Source organism: Peromyscus eremicus, chromosome 23, assembly GCF_949786415.1.
Source record: "Peromyscus eremicus chromosome 23, PerEre_H2_v1, whole genome shotgun sequence".
NCBI lineage: Eukaryota > Metazoa > Chordata > Mammalia > Rodentia > Cricetidae > Peromyscus > Peromyscus eremicus.
In genome coordinates, this window is record NC_081438.1 from 32,433,064 (window position 1) to 32,458,752 (window position 25,689).

The 25,689-nt window shown below is 52.9% G+C and overlaps 1 protein-coding gene across 1 annotated transcript in view; it reads right to left on the reverse strand.

Moving 5' to 3' along the window:
* Positions 1-955: 955 nt before the first annotated feature.
* Positions 956-25,689, reverse strand: part of Fam20c (FAM20C golgi associated secretory pathway kinase) — a 55,022-nt gene continuing 30,288 nt past the window's right edge. Inside the window, exons 4-10 of the mRNA XM_059249568.1 lie at positions 17,252-17,344; positions 14,590-14,705; positions 4,849-5,029; positions 3,763-3,872; positions 3,554-3,635; positions 2,973-3,032; positions 956-1,881 (exon numbers count right to left, since the gene is read on the reverse strand). Of these exons, the coding sequence (XP_059105551.1) occupies positions 1,632-1,881; positions 2,973-3,032; positions 3,554-3,635; positions 3,763-3,872; positions 4,849-5,029; positions 14,590-14,705; positions 17,252-17,344 (892 nt within the window). The 3' untranslated portion in view covers positions 956-1,631. The remainder of the gene's footprint in view (positions 1,882-2,972; positions 3,033-3,553; positions 3,636-3,762; positions 3,873-4,848; positions 5,030-14,589; positions 14,706-17,251; positions 17,345-25,689) is intronic.

A 25,689-nucleotide genomic window follows, 5' to 3' on the forward strand; every position in this document is an offset into this window, starting at 1 on the left:
AGCAAGCCATGTTTTTTGGCATTCTTGTGACTCAGGAGTGCAAGGGTCCACAGTGGGTCCTCGCCACTGTCCTCTCCTGGACTCTGCTTCTGGGAGGAGGCCCAGCCCCTGACCAGTACAGCAGCAGCTTACTGGAAGGAGGTAGATCCTTCCAGCAGACGGTGGGGGGGTGGGGGAGAGTCTGTGGTAGTTTGAAAGAAAATGGCCCCCAAAGGAAGTGGCACTATTAGAGGTGTGACTTTGTCGGAGTGGGTGTGGCCTTGTTGGAGGAAGTGTGTCACTGTAGAGGCGGGCTTTGAGGTCTCATATATGCTCAAGCCACACCCAGTGTTTCAGTTCACTTCCTGTTGCCTGCATATCAAGATATAAAACTTCCAGCTCCTTCTCCAGCACCATGTCTGTCTGCATGCTGCCATGTCCCACCATGATGATAATGGACTGAACCTCTGAAAATGTAAACCACCCCAATGAAATGCTTTTCCTTTCTAACTTTATAAGAGCTACCACAGTCACGGTGTCTCTTCACAGCAGTGGAAACCCTACCTAAGACAGGCTCTGAGCCCCGAGGCCAGCAGCGCAATGGCCTGCAGCTCTCACTGGGCCCCTGGGCAAGCCCTTCTGTGGCTCCTGCTCGGGTATGCTGTGGCCCTACAGAGGGCCGTGTGGATGCCACCCTTGGGGGAGCCTCCTGTGGCTCAGAGCCCCGAGTTTTTCAGGAGCAGGGCAGGATGTAGCTGAGCTCACATCACCTCCCTTGCCCTGCCCCTTTGAAGCACAAGCCTTGCCTAGCCTGATTATCTACTGGGAGCTGTGCAGGCAGCTGCCTTCACAGCCCTAACGTGCTGAAGACCCAGGTCACAGAGACAGCGTAAGGGCAGACCTTGGCCACGTTGTAGGGCTGCCTAGGAGGACAGCTCGACCAAAGAGCAAGTCCCCACCCTGGAGAGCCACGGCACACGCTTGCTGTGTCTTTATTGCACCGTTACCTCACTGCAAACTACTCCACAAAAATGTCCCAAGGTGAGCCTGCTGCTCTGGGGCCACGGGCCCTGCGTGGTGCCTTAACATCCATTGTCCAGAGCTCAGCCAGGGGAGGCAGTGTCCACCTCCAACCAGTAAGGCCTGGCTACTGTGCGGCAGTGGACAAGTGGATGGCTGGTCGTCTGTATCCAAAAATCCATTCTTGGGTGCCCAGCTGCCCCCACACAGGCCACGATGTCCAGCCGAGCATCCCCTCCCTGCAGCTCTGCAGCCTCGGAGGGAAGAGGATCCGGGAAGGGGGAGCAGAAAGTGCATTGTAATTGAGAGCCAGAGTGTGATCACATCACGGAAGGTCCTCTAAGTGGCCCAGCGGTGATCTCTGGTCTGCTGGGTGGCTCTCCATTGACAGGAGTGTGAGCCTTTTGTGAAGTACAAAATAGTAAGTAAAGGTCCCTCTGCTGCAGGTCCAGAGTGCTTTGTCCGGTCTCTGCTGGACCCAGAGGCCCACACATCCCTATCAGAGCCATGATGGAGACCTCAGGCTCCCTGCCGCAGGTCACGCTATGGGGATGACCCATCCCATCCGAATTCACTGAATTCACAGGTGGCTCGGCTCTGCGCTCCTCCTTCCTCACAGGCAGCGCAGGTCACTACCTCTCAGTGGAGGCTCTGTGCTCAGTGGCTAGGTCGTCTTCCACCACACTGCTCAGCCCATCCTTCTCCACGCAGTCCCGTATGGCCTGCAGCACTATACGCAACCGCCTGTCCAGGGCCTCCAGGTGCAGCTGGTAAAGCACTGGAGCCACCTTGTCATGCTGCAGGGACTCGGCCATCAGCAGGCTCAGTTTGTGCTCCTCCTTGGCCAGCAGCTGCAGCCTCAGGTAGGTGGACCTCCGGATCCTGAAGAGAGAGTGGGGTGTCACCACCGGGAAGGAAATAGGGTGGGGGCTCTGGCGGGGTGGCATCTGGAGAGAGAGACAGAGAGACATAGAAAGGCAGGGACATAGAGACACACAGATGGAGACATGAAGACAAGAGACAGAGACATGGAGAGACAGACAGATATATATAGAGAAACACACAGAGCTCAGAGTCAGAGATGGAGACATAGATAGCGGTATGTAGGAGGGTAACTGAGATAGACAGACATGAACAGAGCCAGAGAGATGAATAGAGGGAGATAGACACAGAGTGGACAAGGAGGCCTGAGACCCCAGACTTCACGGTCTAAGTCATATGGAAATGGGTCATTCTAGATCAGTGGTTCTCAACCTTCCTAATGCTGTGACCCTTTAATACAGTTCCCCATGTGGTGGTGACCCCCCCACCATAAAATTATTTTCGTTGCTAGTTCCTAATTGTAATCTTGCTACTGTTACAAATCGCCATGTAAATATCTGATATGCAGGATATCTGATATGCGACCCCTGTGAAAAGGTAGTTGACCCCCAAAGGGGTTGTGACCCACTGGTTGAGAACTGCTGTTCTAGACATCGATACAGTCCTGTCCAGAGGGCAGGTGACAGGACAGGCACCCCAAATCTTGAGGACAGATCCAAGACTGGGGTAACTGCTCACCTGGGAGACTGTCCCTCCTCAACTGTCCAGTGGCCCTGGCCAGATGTACTCTGTGCCTCCAGAGGGACATAAGTAATTTGCTCCGGGAGCCTATGTCCAGCCACCAGTGTGTATGTGTGTGTGTGTGTGGGGGGGGTAGGTTTGAGAGGCCGTGGAAAGTGGGCAGGATGAGTTTGGTAGCCATGGGCAGGACAGAAGGACCTTTTGTCTGGACTTACAACCCGCTGAGAACCCTTATAGGTGGGAGGTGCCCAGGTGAGGCTTAGGGAAGAGGGGTCAGCAGAAGCCTTGGGCAGTGAGGTGAGATGGGCTTGGTCTGTGGATGCCTGCCCACCGGCTCCGCCCCCTGCCTCTCAGGTAGTGATTGGCTGCAGCTGGGGCAGGGAGCCGTCCAGCCAGGCAGGGGCTCATACCTGCAGCACTGATGAAGAGGTGCTAGAATGGAAAGCTCATCGTGTGAATATTTCCCAAACCTGCAGGAGGAAGGTAGAGTGGTCAGCTGGAAAGCCAGAGAGGGTACAGGGCCCCAGCCCTGTAGGGCCCCACCTCTCAGCACCATGGTGCCGTAGTACCATGGCAACCTCGTAAGGATCATTGGGGTCAAGGCTGATCCTGGCCATGTCCAGCATTGGCAGTATTGATTTTTTTTTTTTTTAATTTGGGGATGGTATTCTGCCTTATTAAGCAGAGGTTAATGGCCTCTCCCAGGCGGAATTGATGGCTTGCTGGCCCTTATAGTCAAGCCACAGGATCTCTGGCCTCAGTTTCCCTAGGGTAACAGGAAGGTATGATAGGAAGTACTCATATGGCCACTGCCATAAATCCAGCACCCTGTGGGAGTCTTCCCTGCCGAACGATGCACGCCCTGACGTGTCTTGGACCCAGCCTCTCAGGTGATTCCCCTGCCCCAGGGACTGCATCTCAGGCTAGGCTAGCCCCCCACGGGTGGGGGATGGCTGGCTTCCCAGGGTCTTCAAGGGCACGGAAGACTCACCCACGCCCATTGTCCAAGTGTATGATGAAGGTCTCATTCCCGAACTTCTCAAAGGTCTCGTAGTGATGTCGGTCCATGTTCCCTGCGGGGACAAGCACGCATAACTGCTCAGAGGCCTCTGCCCTTCCTGAGCTGTGGGTCACCAGGTGGTCCCCCCAGGCAAAGGTGTCTAGGTGTTCCTGGCAGCCAGCACGCCCTGTAGGACGTACCCATGAGGAAATCGAAGACAGTCATGTCCATGATGTCCAGGATTCGGTGGCCACTGTCGTAGGGTGGCGTCTGCTTCACCTCCTCACAGTAATCGGGGTCCACTTCCCACCTGTGGTGGGGAGGAGGGGGCATAATGAGACCAAGATTGAGGGCCTCTCCTCTGAGTGAAGAGGGAGGTCCAGGCCAGATGCTTGGCGCTTCCTGGCTCAGGAGATCATGGGCCAGTAGGTTCTCATTTTGTAAGAAGGATTCACAGTAGGGGTGGAGTATCTGGAGAGACACATCTTGGGACAGGCTATGAGGCTGAATTCACAGGAAGGAGTAGGGGCCTGGGAGGTGATGAAGCCATTCTTCCCGCCTAGCTGGGACCAGGGCTGAAAGCATTATTGGCTGGTGTCATGTTTTTTATGGGGACGGGCTGTCTTTTCTAGCACCTAGCAGACAGGGGTGTGGGGGAGGTGGTTGTGTTTTGAGCAATCCCAGTGGCAGGCCAGCACCTCTCCTACCTCTTAGATAGGGACCCTGTGGTGGTGAATACTATCAATTTGACTGGATTTAGAATCACCATGGAAACACACCTCTGGGTGTGTCAGTGAGGGTGTTTCCAGAGGGTTTTAACTGAAGCAAAGACCCACTCTGAATTTTGTGTGTGGGTGGCACCATTCCCTAGGCTGGGGTCCTAGGCTGAATAAAACAGAGAAAGCAAGCTCAGTATCTCATCTCTCTCTCTCTCTCTCTCTCTCTCTCTCTCTCTCTCTCTCTCTCTCTCTCTCTCTCTCTCTGCTTCCTGACTGTGACCAGCTACCTTGGGCTTCTTCTGCCGCCATGCCTCCCTCATGATGATGGACTGCACCCTCAAACTGTAAGCCAAATGCCATCTCTTTACATGTCAGCAACAAGTAACCGGGACACATGGCTGCCACTGTCTCACAGCGGCACAAGCGGTGCCCTTTGCACTGTCCTTGCTGTGCCTTTTGACCCTGAGCCACGGGCTACTGACTCTGCCCTCCAGGCCCGGTGTCCTCGGCTATGGCTATGCAGTAGGCAGAAGCTGGCCCGTTAAGTCCCTGGGGTGCCTGACTCACTCTGCCTTCTTTCGCTTGTGGTAGGAGCGACGCCAGGGGTTCCGCCACGTCTTCCTCTTGGCCAGCGACAGGTCAGGCAGGAAGGCCGCCAGGGAGCCTTCAATCTGGTCGGGCTTCCCGCACAGGGCATGCTCCGTGGAACAGTAGTAGGAACACTCCCCATAGAAGCAGATGTTGTTGGCTGAAGAAGGGTAGATCCAGTCAGTCAGTGGCTGCCGCCCCTAGAAATGCCCACAGTGCAGCTCCGGAGGTACTTCCGTCCTCACAGCCAGGACTCGCCACACAGTGGCTGCCACTACTCCTGATCCCACGCCCCGGAACACCCTCGGAGCCACAGGGAGTCAAAGTCAGGCCCTGTCGAAGTCAGGACTGCTTGCTGCTCACACTCCAATCCCCTAAGATGGACTCAGGCTCCTGAGAGTAGAGAAAATGTAATCATACCCCTGAGGAAGCTCTAGTATTTATCTGCAAAGAACAGTTACAGCCCAGCCATGAAAGGAACCCCTTACTCGGGCAAAGACATGAACAGATCAGGTTCCAAAGAAATACAGATGGGGTCTGGACAGGCAGAGATCAGTGGCAAAGGCTGCCACAACCATGAAGACCTGGGTTCCAGCCCTAGCACTCATGTAAAAACCCGGGTATGACAGCGCCATGCTCAGAATCCCAGAGCTGGGAAGGTGAGACAGGAGGACCCTGTGGCTCACTGCTGGGCAACCTGGCCTACTTGGTGAATTCTAGGCAAAAGTGAGGGACCCCATCTCAAATAAATAAATAAATAAATAAATAAAAATAAAGGGCCGGGCGGTGGTGGCGCACGCCTTTAACCCCAGGACTAGGGAGGCAGAGGCAGGTGGATCTCTGTGAGTTCAAGGCCAGCCTGGGCTACAGAGTTCCAGGAAAGGTGCAAAGCTACACAGAGAAACCCTGTCTTGAAAAAAAAAAAAAGGTTGATAGTGACTGAAGAAGAGCCCCCAAAGTCTCCACACATATGCCCACAGACACACACTTGCAAATGGTCATAAAGCCCATGGGAAGACATTCAGTCATCTCCTTCATCTGGAAAACCTGCACCAAACCCACAGTGAGAAAGTAGCTCACACCCTCTTGGACGGTGGTGACCAAAGGGCCATATGGTGACATGTGTCAAGGAGGTAAAAAGCCCTGGGCTCCCATCAGGGTCATCCAATGATGAAGACACTGGGAAGACAGCCTAGTAGCTGTCAGAGGGGTACATGTTGGGATTGGCTCCAACCCAGCTGCTCCAGCTTGGGTTCCCAGCATGTGAGACCTGGGGAAACATTTCCATGCTCAAGCCTGTGTGGCTCAGAAAGGGAAGAAGCCACCTAGACACCATCAGCCAACACTGGAGAAAGGAAACAGTTTTCTTTCTTTTTCTTTCTTTCTTTTTTTTTTTTTTCTTTTTTTGAGACAGGGCTGGCCTGGAATTTTCTATGGAGCAGATGAATTTTGACTTGTATGTGTGCATGCATGCATGGATGTATACATGTGTGTGGGGAGTACAGAGGACAATCTCAGACACCATTCCTCAGACACTGTCCACCTTGTTTTGGCGACAGGGTCTCTCCCTTACCTGATGCTCGCCAAGCAGGCTAGACTGACTGGCCAGCAAGCACCAGGGAAGGGCCCTGTCTCCACTTCCTTAGATCTGGTATTACAGGTGTGTGACCCCACAGTGAGCATTTACTTCTATCTATTTATTCATTTGTTTGTTCGTTTATTTATTTATTTTAAGCGTGGAGTCTGGGGGTTGAGCCAGGGTCCTCGGGCTTTGAAGACAAGCACTTTACGGACCGTGCTCTCTCCCCAGCCTCGAACCTTGAACTTCTGTTTCTCCTGCTCCCACCTCCAAGTGCTGGGATGCCAGTATGCATCACTACGACTGGTTTATGTGGTGCTGGGGATGGAACTCAGGGCTTCGTCACTGCTAGGTAAGCCGTCGGCCAACTCAGCCACCTCCCCAGTGACTGGGTCTGCTTGTGACCCCAATATGGGGGATGTTCAGACAGGGCGATCCCTGGAGCTTGCTGGATAGACAGTCCAGCCCCATCAGGGGGCTAGTTCCAAATTCAATAAGAGAAACTGGCATCAAAGAAGACATCTGATGTCAACCTCTGGAACACACACTGTGGTAGTTTGAATGTAATTGGCCCCCATAAGCTCCTTAAGGAGTGGCACTATTAAGAGGTGTGGCCTTGTCGCAGGAAGTGTGCTCTTGTTGGAGGAGGCTGAATGGCACACACCTTTAACCCAGACCTCGAGGCTGGAGGGCGCACCTTTAATCTGGGCCACACCTTCTGTTGGAAGTGTGTCACTGGAGGGGTGGTCTTTGAGGTCTTTTTCTCAAGCTTCCCTCAGTGCGACAGTCAGTCAACTTCCTGTTGCCTGCAAGATGTAGCGCTCAGCTCCAGCACCATGTCTACCTGCATGCAGCCATGCTTCCCTTCATGAACATAAGGGACTGAAACAGTCAGTCAACTTCCTGTTGCCTGCAAGATATAGCGCTCAGCTCCAGCACCATGTCTACCTGCATGCCGCCATGCTTCCCTTCATGAACACAAGGGACTGAACCTCTGAAAGTGTAAGCGAGCCACCTCAATCAAATGTTTTCTTTGTAAGAGTTGCCGTGGTCACAGTGTCTCTTCACAGTAATAAGAGCCCTAACTAAGACAACACACACACACACACACACACACACACACACACACACACACACACGAGGAAAAAAATAATACGAAACAAACTCTGCAAAGCACACCTAAGCTGTATAGCCATCAGAGGGGAAGGAGGCCGGAGAACTGCCAGGACCAGGTCTGGAAGGGGCAGGGGTGGGAGGGGGTATGTGTTATCTATGATTTCGGACACACCCGTGGCACACAAGTCCTGGCTGGTCAGGCTCACTGCCTCTCCTCTCCCCTTCCCTTCTTGGCCTCACCACCCCTCCCTAGTCAGTGCTGCGTAATTAAGGTGGAAAGGATCAAAAGGAGACCAGCCCACTGCAGCTCCAGGTGCTGATGCAGTTTTAGCCAGCTGCCCCTCACTCAGCCACCGTCACCCCTCACCCCTGCCTAGTCAGAAAAGCAGCAGAGGCCAGGCAAAAGCATGATCTGGAGGAGGAAAAATTCTATCCCACCTCTTGTTGGCCAGAACCATGAAATTGGATGCCTCTGTTAGCCCGCTGGCCCTACCTGAGCTGGGCTCAGAGCCTATCACGTTGGGAGAGGAAAGGAACCCTGTTTCTGCTCCATACAACTTGGTTTCACATGGGCATGAAGGACTTCCAGAAACAAACAAGGTGGGTACAGAGGACCAAGGTACACATACGAGACATGTCAGTAGAAACAGAGACAGACAGAAATGTGTTCCTTAGAGCTGGGAGCTTTAGAGGCCCAGCCAAACCTCTCAGCTGTGGGGCGCGGGGCACCAAACTGCCCTCTCTGAACTCTACTGCCCAGGAGCCACCTAGGATGGAGCTTTTGCAGGCTCTGTGCCTGAGCTTACAAAAGGCCCCTCTGAGGCCTGCCCCACCTGGAAGGGAGGGGCGTGCACCTCCTGACTGACCCAGAGCAGAGCAGCTCAGAAGTATAAGGGTGTCTGCTGTGATCAAAGGCTTTCCAGCTGCACTTAGCTCTCAGAAGCAGCAATGGCAATTTTGGCAGCGGAAGGATCTAGAAGCGCAAGCAAAGCAGAAACAGAGAATCCAAACAGACCCGGCTTTCTAAAGTAAGATCAAAGCTGCCTCCAAGACCCTGTGCTTCAGAGAAAACCAGACATCTGGAAGAAATCTGGCTGACGGGGCAGAGTGGTCTGGCAGGGACAGCTAGGTGGAGGCAGCTGTGTTCTAGAGTGGCTGGTGACACCCAGTTCTGCATAATGTCAAGAGTGAACCATCCAGGCCAGATGAACCCCCCTAGGGGGCCCTGACAGCTAGGGAAGATTCTTGGGGTTCATGGGGGGGCAACCAACAACTTGCAACCATGAGTTGCAAATGGGGAGCTGTGGGCCAGCGGATGGAGCAGCAGCTGCAGGGGGCTGTGGGGAGGGGACACCTGACAAATGGTGGGAAGCCCAAGGGATGCACAGGGCAATCAGCTGAGGTTCCCAACAAAGACATGTCTCATCTGCTCAGATGAGTATTTAGTTTAGTCTTTTGTTTATGGCAAACAAACAGGGCCCCGGGAACAGCTCAGCTGTAAAGTGCTTGCTGAATGAGGACCTGAGTGAGCTCCCCAGAACCCACATTAAAAAGCTGGGCACTGTGAGCCGGGCGCAGTGGCACACACCTTTAATCCCAGCACTTGGGAGGCAGAGGCAGGTGGATCTCTGTGAGTTCCAGGCTAGCCTGGTCTACAGAGCGAGTTCCAGGACAACCAGGGCCGTTACACAGAGAGACTCTGTCTAGAAAAACAAAATAAAACAACAAACAAACAAAAAAGAGCTGGATACTATGGCTCACATCTGTGATACCAACTTTAGGAAAGGCGGAAATGGTTGGATCCCTTTGGCTCAGTGACCAGCCAGTCTGGCTGAACCTGTAAGCTCCAGATTCAGTGAGGGACCCTGTCTCAAAACACAAGGTGGAAAGAGATGGAAGAAGACACCTGACGTTGTCCCGTGGGCTCCACATGCACCTGTTTGGGCGTGTTCATGTGCCAAACAAAAAAGAAAAACGAACGAACGAACGACATCCAGGATTCTTCAGTATTTCAAAGTGACCAAGCCCACAGTATATTGACGCTGCACTGGATGACCTTGGTGGCTCCTAGCTCCAAAGCCCTCATCTATGGCTGCTGCTTGGACCCCACATACCCTCATGAGCTGTCTACTGCCTTTCAGCAGGGCTGCTAGGGGCCTTGGGCCACAGAAAACACAGTCTAGCAAGTTCTTAACTTGCTGCTTCTGCCCTTCTCCTGAAGCCAAGCTGGATGTGGAACGCCACTGGTGGCAAATCATCTCCAGGGAGACTGTTAGGCATTTGACATTTGAGGGGACGTGACCTCACATCTTCAGATCCCAGTGCCAAGAAGTCATGGAACCAAAGAGGCCGTGTGTCGGCCCCCAAGTGGACTGAAGCAGAGAGGAGAGAGAGAGAGCACAGTGACCCATCTGGGACAGAGGGCAGCATGGCCTGGCAAGGGGCAGGAGGCTGAAGGTTCTGGTGGTGGAGGGGATTCACAGATGTCTGTATTTAGAGCACCGAGAGTGATAAATGGCATCTTAAATACTACACAGAGGGCCAGGGATGTCGCAGTTACTGGAGAAGTGAAGATCTGAGCTCCATTCCCCAAACCCACAGTAAAAAAGAAAGCAAGTTGGGTGGGGTTGGTGCACATGTGTCCCAGGCCTGGGAAATAAAGACGGGAGGCTCCCTAGGCCCACTCAGTGAGCTCCAGGCCAGGGAGAGACAGACCCTGCATTCAAAAATAAGGTTAAAGGTTCCTGAGGAATGGTAGCCAAGGTTGGCTTCTGCATGCAGATGCGTGAGCACACACGTGCATACGCACTCACATACCTACAGATGACACACATATGCACAAAATTCCATGAGCCGCTATAAAGCAGGGGCAAGGTGACACCTTCGTCACAGACCCATCCAGAGAAGCAGGAGAAGCTAACAAAAGTGCTGGGAACTCCTGATCCTCTGCTCTGGCACCTGGACCTTCTCCACTGGGGCAGAGATAGGGGAACAGGTTGTCAGGAGGTAGAGTGCAGTCCCTCCGTGTCCCCAGCTGTGGACTTCCCAATGGCTGTCCTACTACCCACATGGTGTCTGAGAGCTCTGGGGGCTGAGTTATCTGGGCCCACAGCTGCGGGGAGTGAGACCCCTGTCACTAGCCTGGATGCTGAGCCAGCAGCTCTGATCTGAGTGGGTGGTCTAGGTGAGTGACATTATTCAGCCTGCGTGGCCTCAGAAGGGAGTGTTCTCAGCAGTGACTGGCATTTAGACCCCTGCCTGACCTGCTCGGGATCATCTTTATTTCCTGTCCTCATTTGAGACCTCAGGATTGAGGCCTGAGGGGAAATGCAGAGTGCTGGGTCTGAGCAGCTGTGGCTCAGCCACTGCTAAACAGTGCCACCGCCAAGAACAGGGGGAAAATCACCATAACAGTTGCAATCAGGCCTGGAGAGATGATTCAGTCTGTAAAGGCCTTGCCACACAAGCATGGGATCCTGAGTCCATTCGCAGAACCCACATTAAAAAAAAGCTGAATGTTGTGGCATGTGCTTGTAATCACAGTGCTGGGGTAGTGGGGACAGGAGGATCCCTGGGGCTCGCTGGCCAGTCAGCTTAATGTAACTGATGAACTCCAGGTCCCAGTGAGAGACCCTGATTTAAAAAAAAACAAGGTGGATATCACCTGAGTAGGATACCTATATGAACAAGTACATACAAACATGAATGAGTGCACACACCCATATGAATGAGTGCACACAAACATGAATGAGCACACACACATTAATGAATACATACAAATATGAATGAGTGCACACATCCATATGAATGAATGCACACAAACATGAATGAGCACACACACATTAACGAGTACATACAAACATGAATGAGTGCACACACCTATATGAATGAATGCACACAAACACGAATGAGTACACACATACACATAAACTGAGTACATACAAACGGGAATGAGTGTATACACAAGTTGGATTAGACTATGCAGCAAAGGACAAGAAGCAGTGAGGTCTCCAGGCACAGCCAGGCTTCAGCTCAGCCCTGGTGCCTGAGAGGTGTGCACAGCTGGGGGGCATGGTGGTCAGTCGCTGTGGGCAGTGGAAGGAGCTGGAAGGCAAGAAGCTAAGATCTGGAGCTGCAGAAATGAGTGGCCACCAGGGCCAGTCCCTGTGGCTGAGGCAAGCAGGGGTCAAGATGGGAATCTCAGCAGAACCCATCTACAGCACAGGCTGTCTCGTGGGCCCAAGCAACTATGTGTGATATACTTCTGCACAGCTAACTCCAGAGACTCTCCACCTAGGATTGTCCAGCTCTTGATAGTCACAAGGAGCCAGGCACTAAGGAGCAAGGAAAGATGAATGTGTGTTTCCACTTTTTTAAGTAATCGTGTGCGTGTGTGTGTGTGTGTGTGTGTGTGTGTGTGTGTGTGTGTGTAGACCATAAAAGGACGTGGTGTTTCTCACTCTATTTGGAATCCCAGTGATCTTCCCGTCTCCGTTTCCCATAGCACTAAGGTTGCAGGTGTGTGAGGGTCCATGCCTGGCCTTTATGTGGGTGCTGGGGGGGGGGCGCATTTGAACTCATAACCGCATGCTCATGCAGTAAGCATTCTTACCCGCTGAGCCACCTCCCTGGCTCCCCTATTTCCTCTTATCAATGGAATCTGAGATGGTGGATGGTGGAAGCGGAGCTTCAGCGAGGCGTGGGTTCATGGCCTCAATTCTGACACATTTATGAATGCAGCCAGGAAAAGAACCCCGAGTGCTGATCCGCAGGGACGACAAGCGAGAGCTTTGAGGTTGGCTTTTGTGAGCCTCCAAGACTGAAGATAAAGCTGATGAAGGCCTTAATTGGATGTATCTGCGGGAACTGCAGGGGTGGGAGGCATGGTGAAGTTCCTACCTGCACTATCAGGGGAGTGTGGCTCCCACGGGGGCAGCTGCTCCGCACTCCCCGACCCTCTACCCCGCTCTGCTTTGTAGGATGTCTAGGGGACCCCTGGCACCTTCAGAATGTATAGCACAGAATATACAGGACAGTACAGGCTGGAGATGTAGCTTAGTTGGTAGAGTGCTTGGCTAGCATGAATGAAGCCCCAGTTTCCATCTCCAGCATTGCATAAAGCAAAACAAAACAACAAACAAACAAAAAATAGGTGTTGCCTCACACACCTGTCATGCTAGCACTTGGGAGGTGAAGGCAGGAAGATCCAGAGTTCAAGTCACTCTTGCTACCTAGAGAGTTCCGGGCTAGCCTGGGCCACATGAGACCCCATCTCAAAAATACATCAGGGCCCGAGGACATGGCTCAGTGGACAAAATATTTACTTCCCAAAATGAGGACTGGAGTTCTGAGCCCTAGAAAGAACTGGCCTGGTGTGGAGGCCACTTGCAGTGTTATCAGTCAGGACGCGGAGACAGGGGTAAGCTGGCTGGCTGGAATAGTAGGGATTGGTGAGATTCTGGTTCAGAAAGAAACCCTGACTCAGTAAGAGTGGAGATTGGACTAGGAATGTTCTGAAGTCATTCCTTTGAGGCCAACTTTGACCACACACACACACACACACACACACACACATACACACACACACTATAACACACACTCCCGTATACACATACACATACACATAAACACATACACACATATCATACATACCACATACACACACACAAACACCACACACTACACACACACACTATACATCGCACACTACACACACACACACACACACACACACACACACACACACCACATATACCCCCAAATAAAAAATAAACAACAACCAACAATCACACAGTAGGCAGAAGGGGTATTCCAGAGCCCGCAGGGGCATCAGAGAGACCTGAGATAAGCAGCTGGTCACAGGCCTGGACCACAGGGAAACTCAGAGCAGAGGGTTCGAATATTCATGCAGAGATAATAAGCACAACATGACTTGGTGTCTGTGTGTGTGTGTGGGGGGGGTTCACAGCGTGAAGACTGAAGTCTCATCAGTGTGAACACCCCAGCCACATACATCTCCCTGGGAAGCAGGGTGTCTAGCGGTGACCTTCAGTACACCAGATGTTTCTGGCCAGCGGCTGCATCTGCAGAGGAAGGCTGCTTGCCACATCTCCAGGGGGCAGCCCCACTGGCTGCTTTCTGATCTAGACAGGTTTGGGAGAACAGGGCTCTCACGACTGCCTCGGATACACAGCGAAACCCCGTTTCAAACAAATGAAACCACAGCCAGGTGTGGTGGTTCATGCCCGTAATCCCAGCGCTTACAATGCCGAGGCAGGAAAACGGAGAGTTTGGGGCCAGCCTGGTATACATAATGAGTTCCAGGCCAGCCTATCCCCCTAAAACCCAAGTCAAACCCTAACAACAACAACAAAGAACCCAATCAATCAATCAATCAATCAATCAATCAACTTAAATGCACAATGGACCACAATGGAAAGCCCTTTGCATGGGCACAGGAAGGTGTCACTAAGAGACCATATGTCTGCAGATTGGCACACATACATGTCACACATAGTGGCCACTCTAAGTGGAAACAGCTGCTAGGTAGATGAATTCCATGGTCTCTGTGATGGTTAATATTGACCGTCAACTTGATAGGCTCTAGAATCGCCTAGGAGACACACCTCTGGGCACGCCTATAAGAAGTTTCCAGATTAGGTTAAATGAGGTAAAAAGACCCACGCTCAGTGTGAGCAGCACGACCCCACAGGCTGAGGTCCTGGACTGAATGAAAAGGAGAAAGTGAGCTGAGCACCAGCATCCATCTCTCCCTGCTTCCTGACTGTGTATGCCACGTGACCAGCTGCCTCCTGCTCCTGCCACCACGCCTTCCCTGCCATGATGGACTAAACCCTGGAACTGTGAGCCACATAAACCCTTCCTTCCTTAGGGTGCTTTGGTCAGGACATCTCTGAACAACAGGAAGAGTAATCTAATCCCTCATCTTTTCAGAGGTGACCAAAGCCAATATGTGACCTAAGCCACATTAGTCCCCCACCCTACCCTGTCCTCAGCAAAGTTACCTGGAGACACGAAGAAGGTTCTCCACAGCTTCTTATCCCGTGTGACGTCCCGGATCTCCTTGGTCATGTTGATCATCCTGCCAGCCACCGGAGGGACTCTGCGGAAGTCTAGGATCCTGGTGAGAAAAGGTGGGAAGAGGGGTCTTTACTTCCTGGGGCTGATTCTCAGTGTCCGCAGAGGCCAGATGCTCTATTGTCACTCTTGAGTCGTCTGCCACACGAGGCTCTCGGGCTCAGCACAGCCCAGAACCATCAGTGCCGGGAAGGTGTGCACCCCAGAGGGACTGAAGCCTCTCAGCCTCATTCGTTGACTCTGGCCCAGCCTGATAACTAAAATGTGCCCCCATTCCAGGGCTAAATTTAAAAAGGAAATTAAATTAAATTACCCACTCTTAATGGGGCTCTTTCTGCACACATTGCCGCTTGCTTAATTAAATGGAGATGCCCGATGCTAGCTTTTTCCTGCTGACACAGGATGTCGAGATGCGTTGTCCTCGGTGGAGGGGTAGACAGAGGGGGAAGGACAGACTACATTCCTGTGATGAGGGGCCCCAGGACTTCACAGGACAACTGCAGCCAGCATCCTGCCACCCCAAGCTTCATGGCTCTGTTTTCATGTGTGTGGACACACGTGGGTGCGGCACATAATGTCAGCCTTGTGTTCAGTTCTCAGGAGCTGTCAATCTTGTTTTTGAGACAAGGTCACTCAGCAGCCTGGACCTCACTGACTGAGCTAAACTGACTGGTTATCAAGCCGCAGAGGTCCTCCTGTCTTTACCTCTCCAGCCCTGAACCGCAAATGTATGCCACCCTGCACTGAGGTACATGTCTGAGGACACAGCCCATGTGCAAGCATTTACCAACAGAGTCATCTCTCCAGCCCCATGGCTGGTTTATAAGGCGGTAACTTGAGTAACCTCATGGTGTACTCATGGGTTCAGGATGCTTAAATGTCTGCCTTCTGGGGATTTCTAGTTCCCAGGTAAGGTTTGTGATCTGCACCGGTCTCCCAGGATCCTGTGAGAGAGCAGATTCTGGCTCACAGGTCTAAGATGGAGCCTGAACTCTGAAGTTTAGCCAGCCCCGTGACAGCTGAGCTAAGATCTATGTCCAGCCATGGCTGTTGTGCAGTCAAGGGGGTCTTGAAGGCTGAATGCAGAGCCGTATCCCTCTTCTATTGCCTAGGCAGAGGTCCCTCTGTTCCCCGCAGAGATGACCCCAGGGTCAGGGCTGTCCCTTAGGAGACAGCGGACAGAGCCTCCCACCTATTATTACTTCCTATTGCCACTAAAACACCACTCCCTCCAAGGTGCCTTCCTGATCTGTTAAAACCCACAATGCCCAGGACTTCTCTCTGCCCTCATTTCTTCCCCCTTCATCCCCAGTGATACTATCTGCCATCTGCTCCTGCTGCTCCTTGCTGGGTGCAGGGGTGTTGGTGCCCATCAGGATCATAAATGCCATGAGGGCAGGTTGACTCTGGTTAAGGGTACGGGTGGCTGGCTCTTCTGGGGCCTCACTTTTCCCGGTCTGTAAGATTGATACATGAGGCTGGGGAGACAGCAGAGCCTCAGTTCATTATCTAGCAATCAAGTGTAGTGGCACACGCTAGTAACCCCAGCACTGAGGGGGCAGAAACAGATTGATTCCTGGGGCTCATTAGCCAACCAGCCACCAGCCTAGCCTGCTTGGGGCATTCCAAGTCAGCAAGTGCTTCTGACTAGTGGAGAGCTCCTGAGGAATGATACCTGAGGTTTTCTGTGCATGCCCCACACAGAAACACACACACACACACACACACACACACCCTGATGGGCCTATGATGGTTTAGTATGGAGCAGTTGTGGAGGTAACAATGGTGGCTGCATGGATCCCTAAGGCCAGGCCCGAGCCTCTCTGTAGGTGGTATACATGGGTACACAGAGGAATCTGGCTCTGGATGGCTCTTGGCCGTGTGCAGAGAGGGGACTCACCTGTTGAGGAATATTAGTTTAAGATGTGTTACATTCATTTAGGCTGTGGAATATTTGTTTATTGATGCAAAGATGAGTTGCATTTATGTTGCATTTGTTTAACTCTGTGAAGCTGTGTTACTGTGTCTATCTAAAACACCTGATAAAAAGTTGAATGGAGCCGGGCAGTGGTGGCGCACGCCTTTAATCCCAGCACTCGGGAGGCAGAGCCAGGCGGATCTCTGTGAGTTCGAGGCCAGCCTGGGCTACCAAGTGAGTCCCAGGAAAGGCGCAAAGCTACACAGAGAAACCCTGTCTCGAAAAACCAAAAAAAAAAAAAAAAAAAGTTGAATGGCCAATAGCTAGGCCGGAAAGAGAAATGGGAGGAGCTGCCAGGATATATAGGAGAAGAGGAAGGTGCGAGAAAAGGAGAAGGAGAGGAGGACACCAGAAGCCAGCCACCCAGCCAAGCAAACAGCCACCGAGTAAGAGGGAAAGAGAGGTACATAGAATAGAGAACGGGAAAAGCCCAGGGGCCAAAGGTAGACAGGATAATTTAAGAGAAGCTGGCTAGAAATAAGCCAAGATAAGGCCGGGCAGTCATAAGAATAAACCTCCGTGTATTTATTTGGGAGCTGAGTGGTAGGCCCCCAAAGAGTAAACAACAACAACAACAACAACAACAAAAACCAACAACCAACCACACTCACCTGTCGAGGTGGAAGGCAGCGATCTCTGCATTGTGCCTCTCGTAGTCAGAGAAATAAAAGAAGTCAGGTGGCGTCTCCTGCTCCCTCGTCTGCCTGTGGAACACAGAGACAGAGTCTGTCACCGAGAGGAGCTGCGGATGGAGGGGACAAGCTGAGGTGCGGGTGCAGCTGGAACCCAAGCTGACACACATTTCCAGATGCTACCCGCTAACCGGCTGCCAGAGGCTCATCACTGAGGGTCAAATGAAGGGGCCCGTGAGATGGCTCAGTGGGTAAAGGTAGCTGTTGCCACAGCTGAAGAGCTGGATTTCAACCCCCAGGACCCACATGACAGGAGAAAAGCCATGCTTAAAAATTGTCCTCTGACCTCCACATGTGCTGTGACATATGTACCGCCCCCCCCCATAAATAAGCATATGTTTCTTGAAAAAAATAAATTATAGGCAATGGGGAGATGGTTCAATGACTAAAGCCCATGCTTTGGATGCATGGGGACCTGAGTTTGATCATCAGGACCCACGTTTAAAAGGCCAGTTCTGGGAAGGCAGACAAGAGGATCCGTGGGGCTCACTGGCAAGCCAGCCCAGCCTACTTGATGAGTTACCAGTCCGTGAGGGATAAAAAACAAGTTGGGTCAGATGTGGTGGGACATGCTTTTAATCCCAGCGCCCAGGAAGCAGAGGCAGGCAGATCTTCTGTGAGTTTTAGGCCAGGCACATGGGAGAGGTCAGAATCTGCTCATGAGGAAAGTTGAGGCCACACTCATGCCTTTATATGTGGTCAGAGTATTTGAAATGTTTAAAGAGTATGTTGGCTATATGAAGCCCTCAGGTAGATAGATGGTCAGGTGTCGCTCATATCCTCAGCCACATAAAAGCCCCCTGCAGCACCAATGGCATCTTCAGAACCGTTGGAGCAAGCCTCTCAACCTAAGGAACTTCCTGTATAAAAAGGCATGAGGTCTTGATTCTCCTTTGGGGTCATCCTGAGCTCTCAGAACTGTGGGAGACCAGCTGAGGAGAGCAGGGAGCATGCTGGGTGGACAGGGGAACCATTAGATCACCACAGAGCCCTTCCTCAGTCAGGAAGTCTAAAGGTCAGTTGGGGCTGGCCAGGGGCTCCCATGCATCCATCCTCGACCCACAGGCAAGTGACTGGTCAGTCAGCTTGGGTCTTAGTCCCATGCCTCTGTGCATGTGCGTGCGTGCGTGCGTGCGTGCGTGTGTGTGTGTGTGTGTGTGTGTGTGTGTGTGTGTGTGTGTGTATGTGTCTGTGTATGCATGCTAGCCATCCTCTCTGGGCCCCAACACCAATCTTTGGCGGGTTGGCACTTGACCCTCCCTGTCTCCTTGCCAGCCAAAGAACACGAAGCTTTGAAAGGTCAGTGTCATTCCACAAGAATCAAAGGTCTCCCCACTGATGCAATTTGACCTTAACAATGTGAAATTGTTAGCCTGGCATTGCCCGTGTCCTTCTAACACAAAATCTGGGTCCCTCCTGGCTCCTTACTTCCACCCCAGGCCAGACAGGTGGGAACGCAGCCTGAAGGCTCACCTCCCAGGATGGATCTTTCAACAGCCATGCTGTTTTCTTTTCCAGGTGTGCAAATGAGGGCCTGGGGATCACCCCGCTCTGTGGGCACTTTCGAGCAGTCTAGGCCTGGATGCTCCCACAGTGGAGCCACACACACCTTCCAGGTCTAGATCCTTCTTTATAGGTAACACAGCTGAAGCTGCTGGGCCCTTCGGGTCCTCAGCCCCCACTGACAGGTGAAGCTAGTGTCTTACACACTGGTGAGTGATGAGATTTATAGATAAGGCTTCCTGTGGCCTAGGGTGGGCTTCAGGTAGCAGGCAGTAACCAAAACAACTCTGATAGTTCCCTGAACAAGACTTGATCAATCATCACATCCCCTCCTGAGCCTTCCAGAAGCCAGTGTGGGAAGGTGAGTGTGTATGTGTGTGTGTGTGTGTGTGTGTGTGTGGGCAGTGTGGACCCCATGACTCCATGGACACACACCTTGACAGGTGGATCACGGAAAATAGTAGTGGCCTCATACACCTGTGCCCATAAAAACTAGAGGACAACCCTGGGTGTTGTGTCTCAGGAGCTGTCCATCTGTTTGGCTTTTGTTGTTGTTTGTTTGAGACAGGTTCTCACTATGCAGCCCTGGCTGTCCTGGAACTCACTAGGTAGACCAGGCTGGCTTCAAGGCATCCGTCCGCCTCCTGAATGCTGCTGGGATTAAAGGTATGTGCCACTACACTACACTACTGCCTTTTTTTTTTTTTTTTTTTTTTTTTTTTTTAAGACTAGGCCAAGACTCATTGGCCTGGAATTCAACAAGATAGGCCAGGCTGGCTGTCCAGAAAGCTCCAGGAATCTGCCTGTCTCAGCCTCCCTATGCTGGGGTTACAAACGTGCACCTGTATGTCCTGCATCTGTCCCCCTATGTCCTGCATTTTACACTGGTGTGGGGATCAAAGCCAGGGGGGGCCTCCCACCTTCATAACAAACACTTTAATGACTGAGCTGTGTCCCCAGGTCCCCTAGAAGGGAGGGTGCTGACAGACTGATAAACTTGCAGGATGGATATCCACCGGACACTTGGCACGGGTCTCAGTGACCACTGAGGACAGGCCTCATGGAGTTGCAGTGGGCACCTGGGACCAGGCAGGGCTGAGTCAGGCAGTGGCTGCGGAGGGTCCATGCAGGGCTGAGATGGTTAACTTCTGGCCACCCACTCCAGGCATGCATATGTCGGCACATGCGTGCCGTCACATACCCACACAGGAACTGCACGTGTATTAACACTGTGCACATGTGTGACACACAGACACCCTACAGTGCAGGCCGTTGGGGGACTTTGGAAAGAAGGGGTTAAAACAAGCTCCTCTGATGCTTCCCAGGTCCAGGTGTGAAGGGGGGCCTTGAAAAGTCAGCCTGACTACCCCCCCCCACCCACCTGAAGAGCCTCCAAGTGGGACACACACACCCCCCAGCAACTTTCCTTCTGGAGTGCATGGATCCTGTTGTTAAAATACAACCTGTGTGGGACTGAGGATGTGGCTCAGTCGGTAGAGTGTACTGGGTTCGATCCCAGTGCCACATCAACCAGGCATGATGGTGCACACCTGTGGTCCTAGTGCTTGGGAAGTGGATGCTGGAGGAACAGAAGTTCAAGGTCATCCTGGGCTACTTGAGATTCTGTCTTAAGTTAAAAAAAGAAAAAAAGGAAAGAAATTCACAAAACCTGCATGGCCACTTTCGCTGACATAAGCCATCTTCCCTCCCACCTCCTGCATGTCCCAGGACAGTCGAGACCCCCACAGCTGGCCTTTGCCTGTGCTGTGCCCTCTTTTCTTTCTGGGAAGCTTGACTTGGCTGTCTTCTCTGCGTGCCCTATCCTGACAGGGGCAGAAGCAGAGTGGGGGCTCCCTCCCCAGAGCACTTGGCAGTGTGACACTGGAGGGCATTGTTAGCCAGGCTCCGGGAGAAGCATTGGGGAGGAGGGTGTCCCCTCCTCAGGATCCCGAGTGCAGCCAAAGGCTTGCCTCAGAACTGCTGTCTGAGGACAAAGAACAAGTGGGCAGCTGACCATCACCCTACAGTCACCTCCACTCACTGACCTGGGGATGACCAGGCAGTGGACCAGCCTTCCTGTCCACAATCTAACCCTCTCCCTCCCTCCCCCTGCCTGCTCCTTTAAAGAGGTGACATTTCTCAGATCCAAGGGGCCTAGAGCTCCATGGCTCCCTGAAAGGGCCTCTGGCATGACCTGATTCCTGGTTCTGCATCCCTGGGTTCAGACAGTTACCTTCTACCCTCCACGGAAGCTGGCTGATGTCCCAGACCCTCATCAACCCCTCCTCCCATCACAGCCTGCAGGTGTCCCTGCCTCCCAGGTATCTCCTTTCCTGGAATAACCCAAGGGTTCATAGAAATGGCAAGTGTGTTCTATTCAGAGGTACACCTCTCATGTTCTGAATGTCTCTCGGGCACTCTACATCCGTTCTGACTTGGGACTCCTGGCATTCTGTTCTTCCTTCCTTTCCAGAAGAATCCAAAATGCTGCCCTGTGGAACCTTGCCCCTGAGGAGGAGCAGGAACAGTGCTTGCCCCTCAGACCTCGATTTCCCTTGTCTGCACAGTAACGGAGAATACCAGAAGAGCCCAGCGTTGTCTCCAGGTGGAGCTGAGGTAAAGGAAGGAAGCATCCTCAGATGTTCCCCCAAATGACCCCAAGCCATGGTTCCTTTCCCCAGGCCACCAGCCATTCCCTGGCTCTCACTGCACTCCACCTGGAGGCAGTTTATTCCAGACTCCCCCAAGTCTGGGATCCATGCGAGCCCCCGGTCCCTCTGGATCTCTCAGGGCACTCTGGTGACGGGACTATGGCTACGGACAGCTTCCACAACGTATGAATCCGTTTCTCTTAAAGCCGGGTTCTGAGGCGACTGGCAGCCAAATTGCCCCTAAGTATGTGTGTGGAGGGGTCTGTTACACATGAGGGGCCCCACGCACCTCTTGTGACCTGCTGGGCCAGAGTCCTGGTGCTGGGCCCAGGAAGCTGCATTTTTAGTAAGCTTCTATGATTTCCCACAACCAAAGCTGGGGCCACTGCTGTGGGCATCCCACTGAGGCTCTGGCCCCTAAAGACTAGCCCCCTTATCATCCATAATTAATACCGACTTGCCTGTACCCGGCTCCCCCAAGGATGCCCGTAATCTCACAATAGAGCAGCATCTACCACAAGCTCCCACGGGAGAGGATTACATGGGATCAGGGCCGTACTCAGGGTTGGAGATGCTGCCATCCCCAACTCTCTACCAGAGTCTAGGGGACACTGGTCCACTGACATGTTGGAGCCACCATGCCAGCCAGAAGAAAACCCAAGACATTAGATACTTGATGCAAGTTACACGAAGTGCCTGACAAGCGTGCATACGAGGGGACCAGAGTGGGCCAGACACTGAACTTGTCCTCTTGCCCTCCGAATTCTCCAAGAGACAACTCCGGAGCTGCCACCCAACAGATTGACTCCGGTTGCCCCACACATCAGGTCCCTCAGACGTAGGGACACCCCCCCCCCCTCAGTTCAGCAGTCTTGTCCTTGAGGCTGGGTGGCGGCCCTGCTATTTATTATTACTCTTTGTGGTGGCCTATGATTCCAGCACTGGAAGCTGAGGCAGGGGGATCACAGGTTCAAAGTCTATTTTCTACAGAGTGAGTTCAAAAGCAGCCTGGGCAACTTACGAAGACCCTATCTCAAACAAAACAAAACAACAACAACAAAACCCCAAAACATAATACAATACTGCCACCGTGGTAACTTATGCCAGCCACCATGTGCACTGCTGACCTGCACCATAGCTAACAGGCCCTGGCCTGAGGAAAGCAAGGCCAGTTACACTGGGATCTGCTATATGGACGCCCAAGAGGCCTGTAGACTCTACTCCTCCCTGTTATCCAAGGCCAGCTCAAGTCTGGACCCTCCAGAGGCTTCTGGAACCTGCCACAGACTCTATTCAGGCTCTGGCCTCTTCCACACCATAGTGTTCTTGGGAACTGTTTCCCACCCTTCTAAGGCCGTGACCCTAAAGCAGTGACCCGGTCTGTGTTGAGGAGGCCTCAGAACAGAACTAATTCAGGTTCCGGAGGTCGTCGGTAGGACAGCTTCCCAGTGGATGTGTAGGCTCAGTGGAGACGCAAGAATGAGAGAAGCTGGGCGTTCTGGAAGATACTGACAAGATAGCCTGTGGGCTACTGTGTCAGATCTGCACCGAGATCAGGTGGGAAGTGAGGACCTTCCTTAGGAGACACTTGAAAAGTGCCCAGAACACAACCTTCTGCCTGGCAGCTAGCAGAGATCCCAGTGGGCAGCCGGGCTTCAGAGCCATATGCCGCCGGGGATAAGCCCAGGCCACTGAACAGTGGCACAGAGACATCTCTGGAGCTACTGCAGCCAGTGTTGCTATGAGACCTGAATGTTGCCCCTCATGTCCCTTCAGAGACCTGCTGCCTGGCACCCCTGTCCACTCTCACCTCTGGCTGGCAGACGTTGGCTGCCTTTGCTGGGTAGAGACAGAGTGTCTGCCTCTGGCCAACTTTAGGGTAGTGCTTTGGAAAAGTACTAGACCGCTGTGCCCCAGGCAGAGGACACATTTGGTGAACCTAGTCACACAAGTCCCAAGAGCACTCGGGTATGGCAGGCAGGTGCAAGGGTCAGCCTTTACCTTCCAGGAGGGAAAGATGTTATCAGACACTCAGAACAAGGAACTGCCTGGATCAGGGGAGGGGTAGAGCTACGAGGATGTGTGCTTCCTGGAACAGGAGGGGTCTTTGAGGAGGCTGGGAACCCATGGCCCAGGTTGGCCACCAACAGCTCCCTGCAGGTTAGGCCCAGCCAGATGGCCTCAGTGTGGCTGGGCAAGCTGCCACCCGCTGGAGCAACATAGCCATATCAGCAAGTGGGAAGTATCATGCTCACCCAACAGGCTTAGCATGGGCAGCCTGCTTGTGCTTTCTGGGGGGCGGGGTGGTGGGGGATAAGGAAGGCTCTAAGTTCACAGAAAAAAAAGTGAAAATAAGTTAGTGGCCAGCCAGGCATGGTGGTGCATGCCTGGAACCCAGCACTCAGGAGGAGGAGGAAAAGGATGGCCCTAAGTTCCTGGCCTACATAGGGAGTTCTAGGTCAAGTTGGGCTACAGAGTAAATAAAATCTACTCCCCCCAAAAGAGTCATCTGATGTATATATGAAATGAAAGAATTCTCTCCTAGGACTCATCTGGGGAGAGACTTTGTGTGTGGCCGTCACAACCCACCTGTGCGTCCCCCGGACTGCGGCCGACAGCATAGCGGAGTGGCACACCCTCCCTTTATAGAAAGATCTGGAGCTGGGGGACCGTGTGCTTCTGAGCATGGATGCTTGCAGCTTGTGCTGAGGACTTGTGGTGACACTGTCCTCATTTCAACCCTCCCGAAACCTCTGAGATGTGAGTGGCCCATGAGCCCTTTTCCCAATGGGCCGCAGTGTATTCTGGCTGTGTGCCTGAGGGGGCTTCAAGACAAGGTCCATGGTTCCTCTGCCCTGTTAGCACGGTAGGGCTCCACAGCCTCACAGTGGTAAGGGGGCCGGGCTGTCCTGTCCCCTCCATGTCCTCACAAGGGCTCTGGACCAACAGCTTGGAGTAAGAAGGGCCTGTAGGAGACTTTTGAACACCTGCCTTTTGGTCTATGTAGGTCACTCACTCAAGTGCACTTGAGGTAACCCTGTGTAGGGGCGCCAGCAAGGTGCTGGAGGAGTCACAGGGCATTGTGACAGCTCCTCCCCTCAGTAGACTACTGCCATCCCCACATGTAGCCAACACCTGGGGAGACCCAAGGACTAGGTGGCCAGTGGGCACACTTCCCCGAACAAGGATTAGTCACGGGGACGCCCCACCTTGGCCTCTAAGATCAAAATCAGCTCCAGATGGCCGCACCTGGCCTTCAACCTGAGGCGATCAGCTGCAGGAAGTTGCAGATCTGGCTTTTTAAACCACCAGATGGGGCTGGAGAGGGTCATGGGCCATGCACTGTGGCTTCAAGCAGGGTAGTCTGCACTATAATCCTGGGTTGAGGAGAGAGGGAACCCAGGAAATCCCAAGCAAGGTGCTTGAACAGGCCTTCTATCACAGGGATGCTTACAGCATCATACAGTTCCACACTGGTCCCCAAAGGCCACTAGAAAGGCAGGCAGGCAGGCATCAAGGTGCCTACAACCTTCCACGTTCTCTTTGCCTTGTCCCCGGGGCTGAAACCACCGAAGACTCCTTCAGAAGAACTTCTCTGAGCGCTAACGAAAACACAGTAAGTGTCGGTTGTGTTTATTCATGGGGACGTGAGAAAGAGTTCTCCCGTGCAATCCTCTGGGCTGACTAACGATCACGCAACGATGTCCACACTGGAATCTCCAGGGATCTGAGCACACAGCTCCTTACAGGGGAAGAAGGAACTCAGCACACACTACTTGGGAACTACTTGACATCGTTTTCCTCACGGTATAGCGAAGGAAACCAAGACAAGAGTTAGGAAATAACCTGCCCCAGGCTAGGAAGAAGTGGAGCCAGATTTTGCAGCTGAACGGGCTGACACCCCCAGTCCTGGCACGGAGCCACACAGAGCTGTACTGGCTACAGACCAGGTCTGGGCCTGGGGCTGACTGCCCACGCCCTTTCTGGGGCCAGCTGAGGCAGCAGTGATGCCTGGCTAGAGGGCAGAGAACCAGCTGGGACCAGCCTGCTCCCGCCTGGCGACAGTGCCAGCAGGCTTCTGTGGACCTCTCCAATCACTCACAATACACACGCCAATCAGCTTGTTGCTGACAGCTGTGAATACCCACAGAGAACCTTCTAGGTGCTGGGCTCTGTCCTCAGAGCACCAAGTGTGCTGCCTGC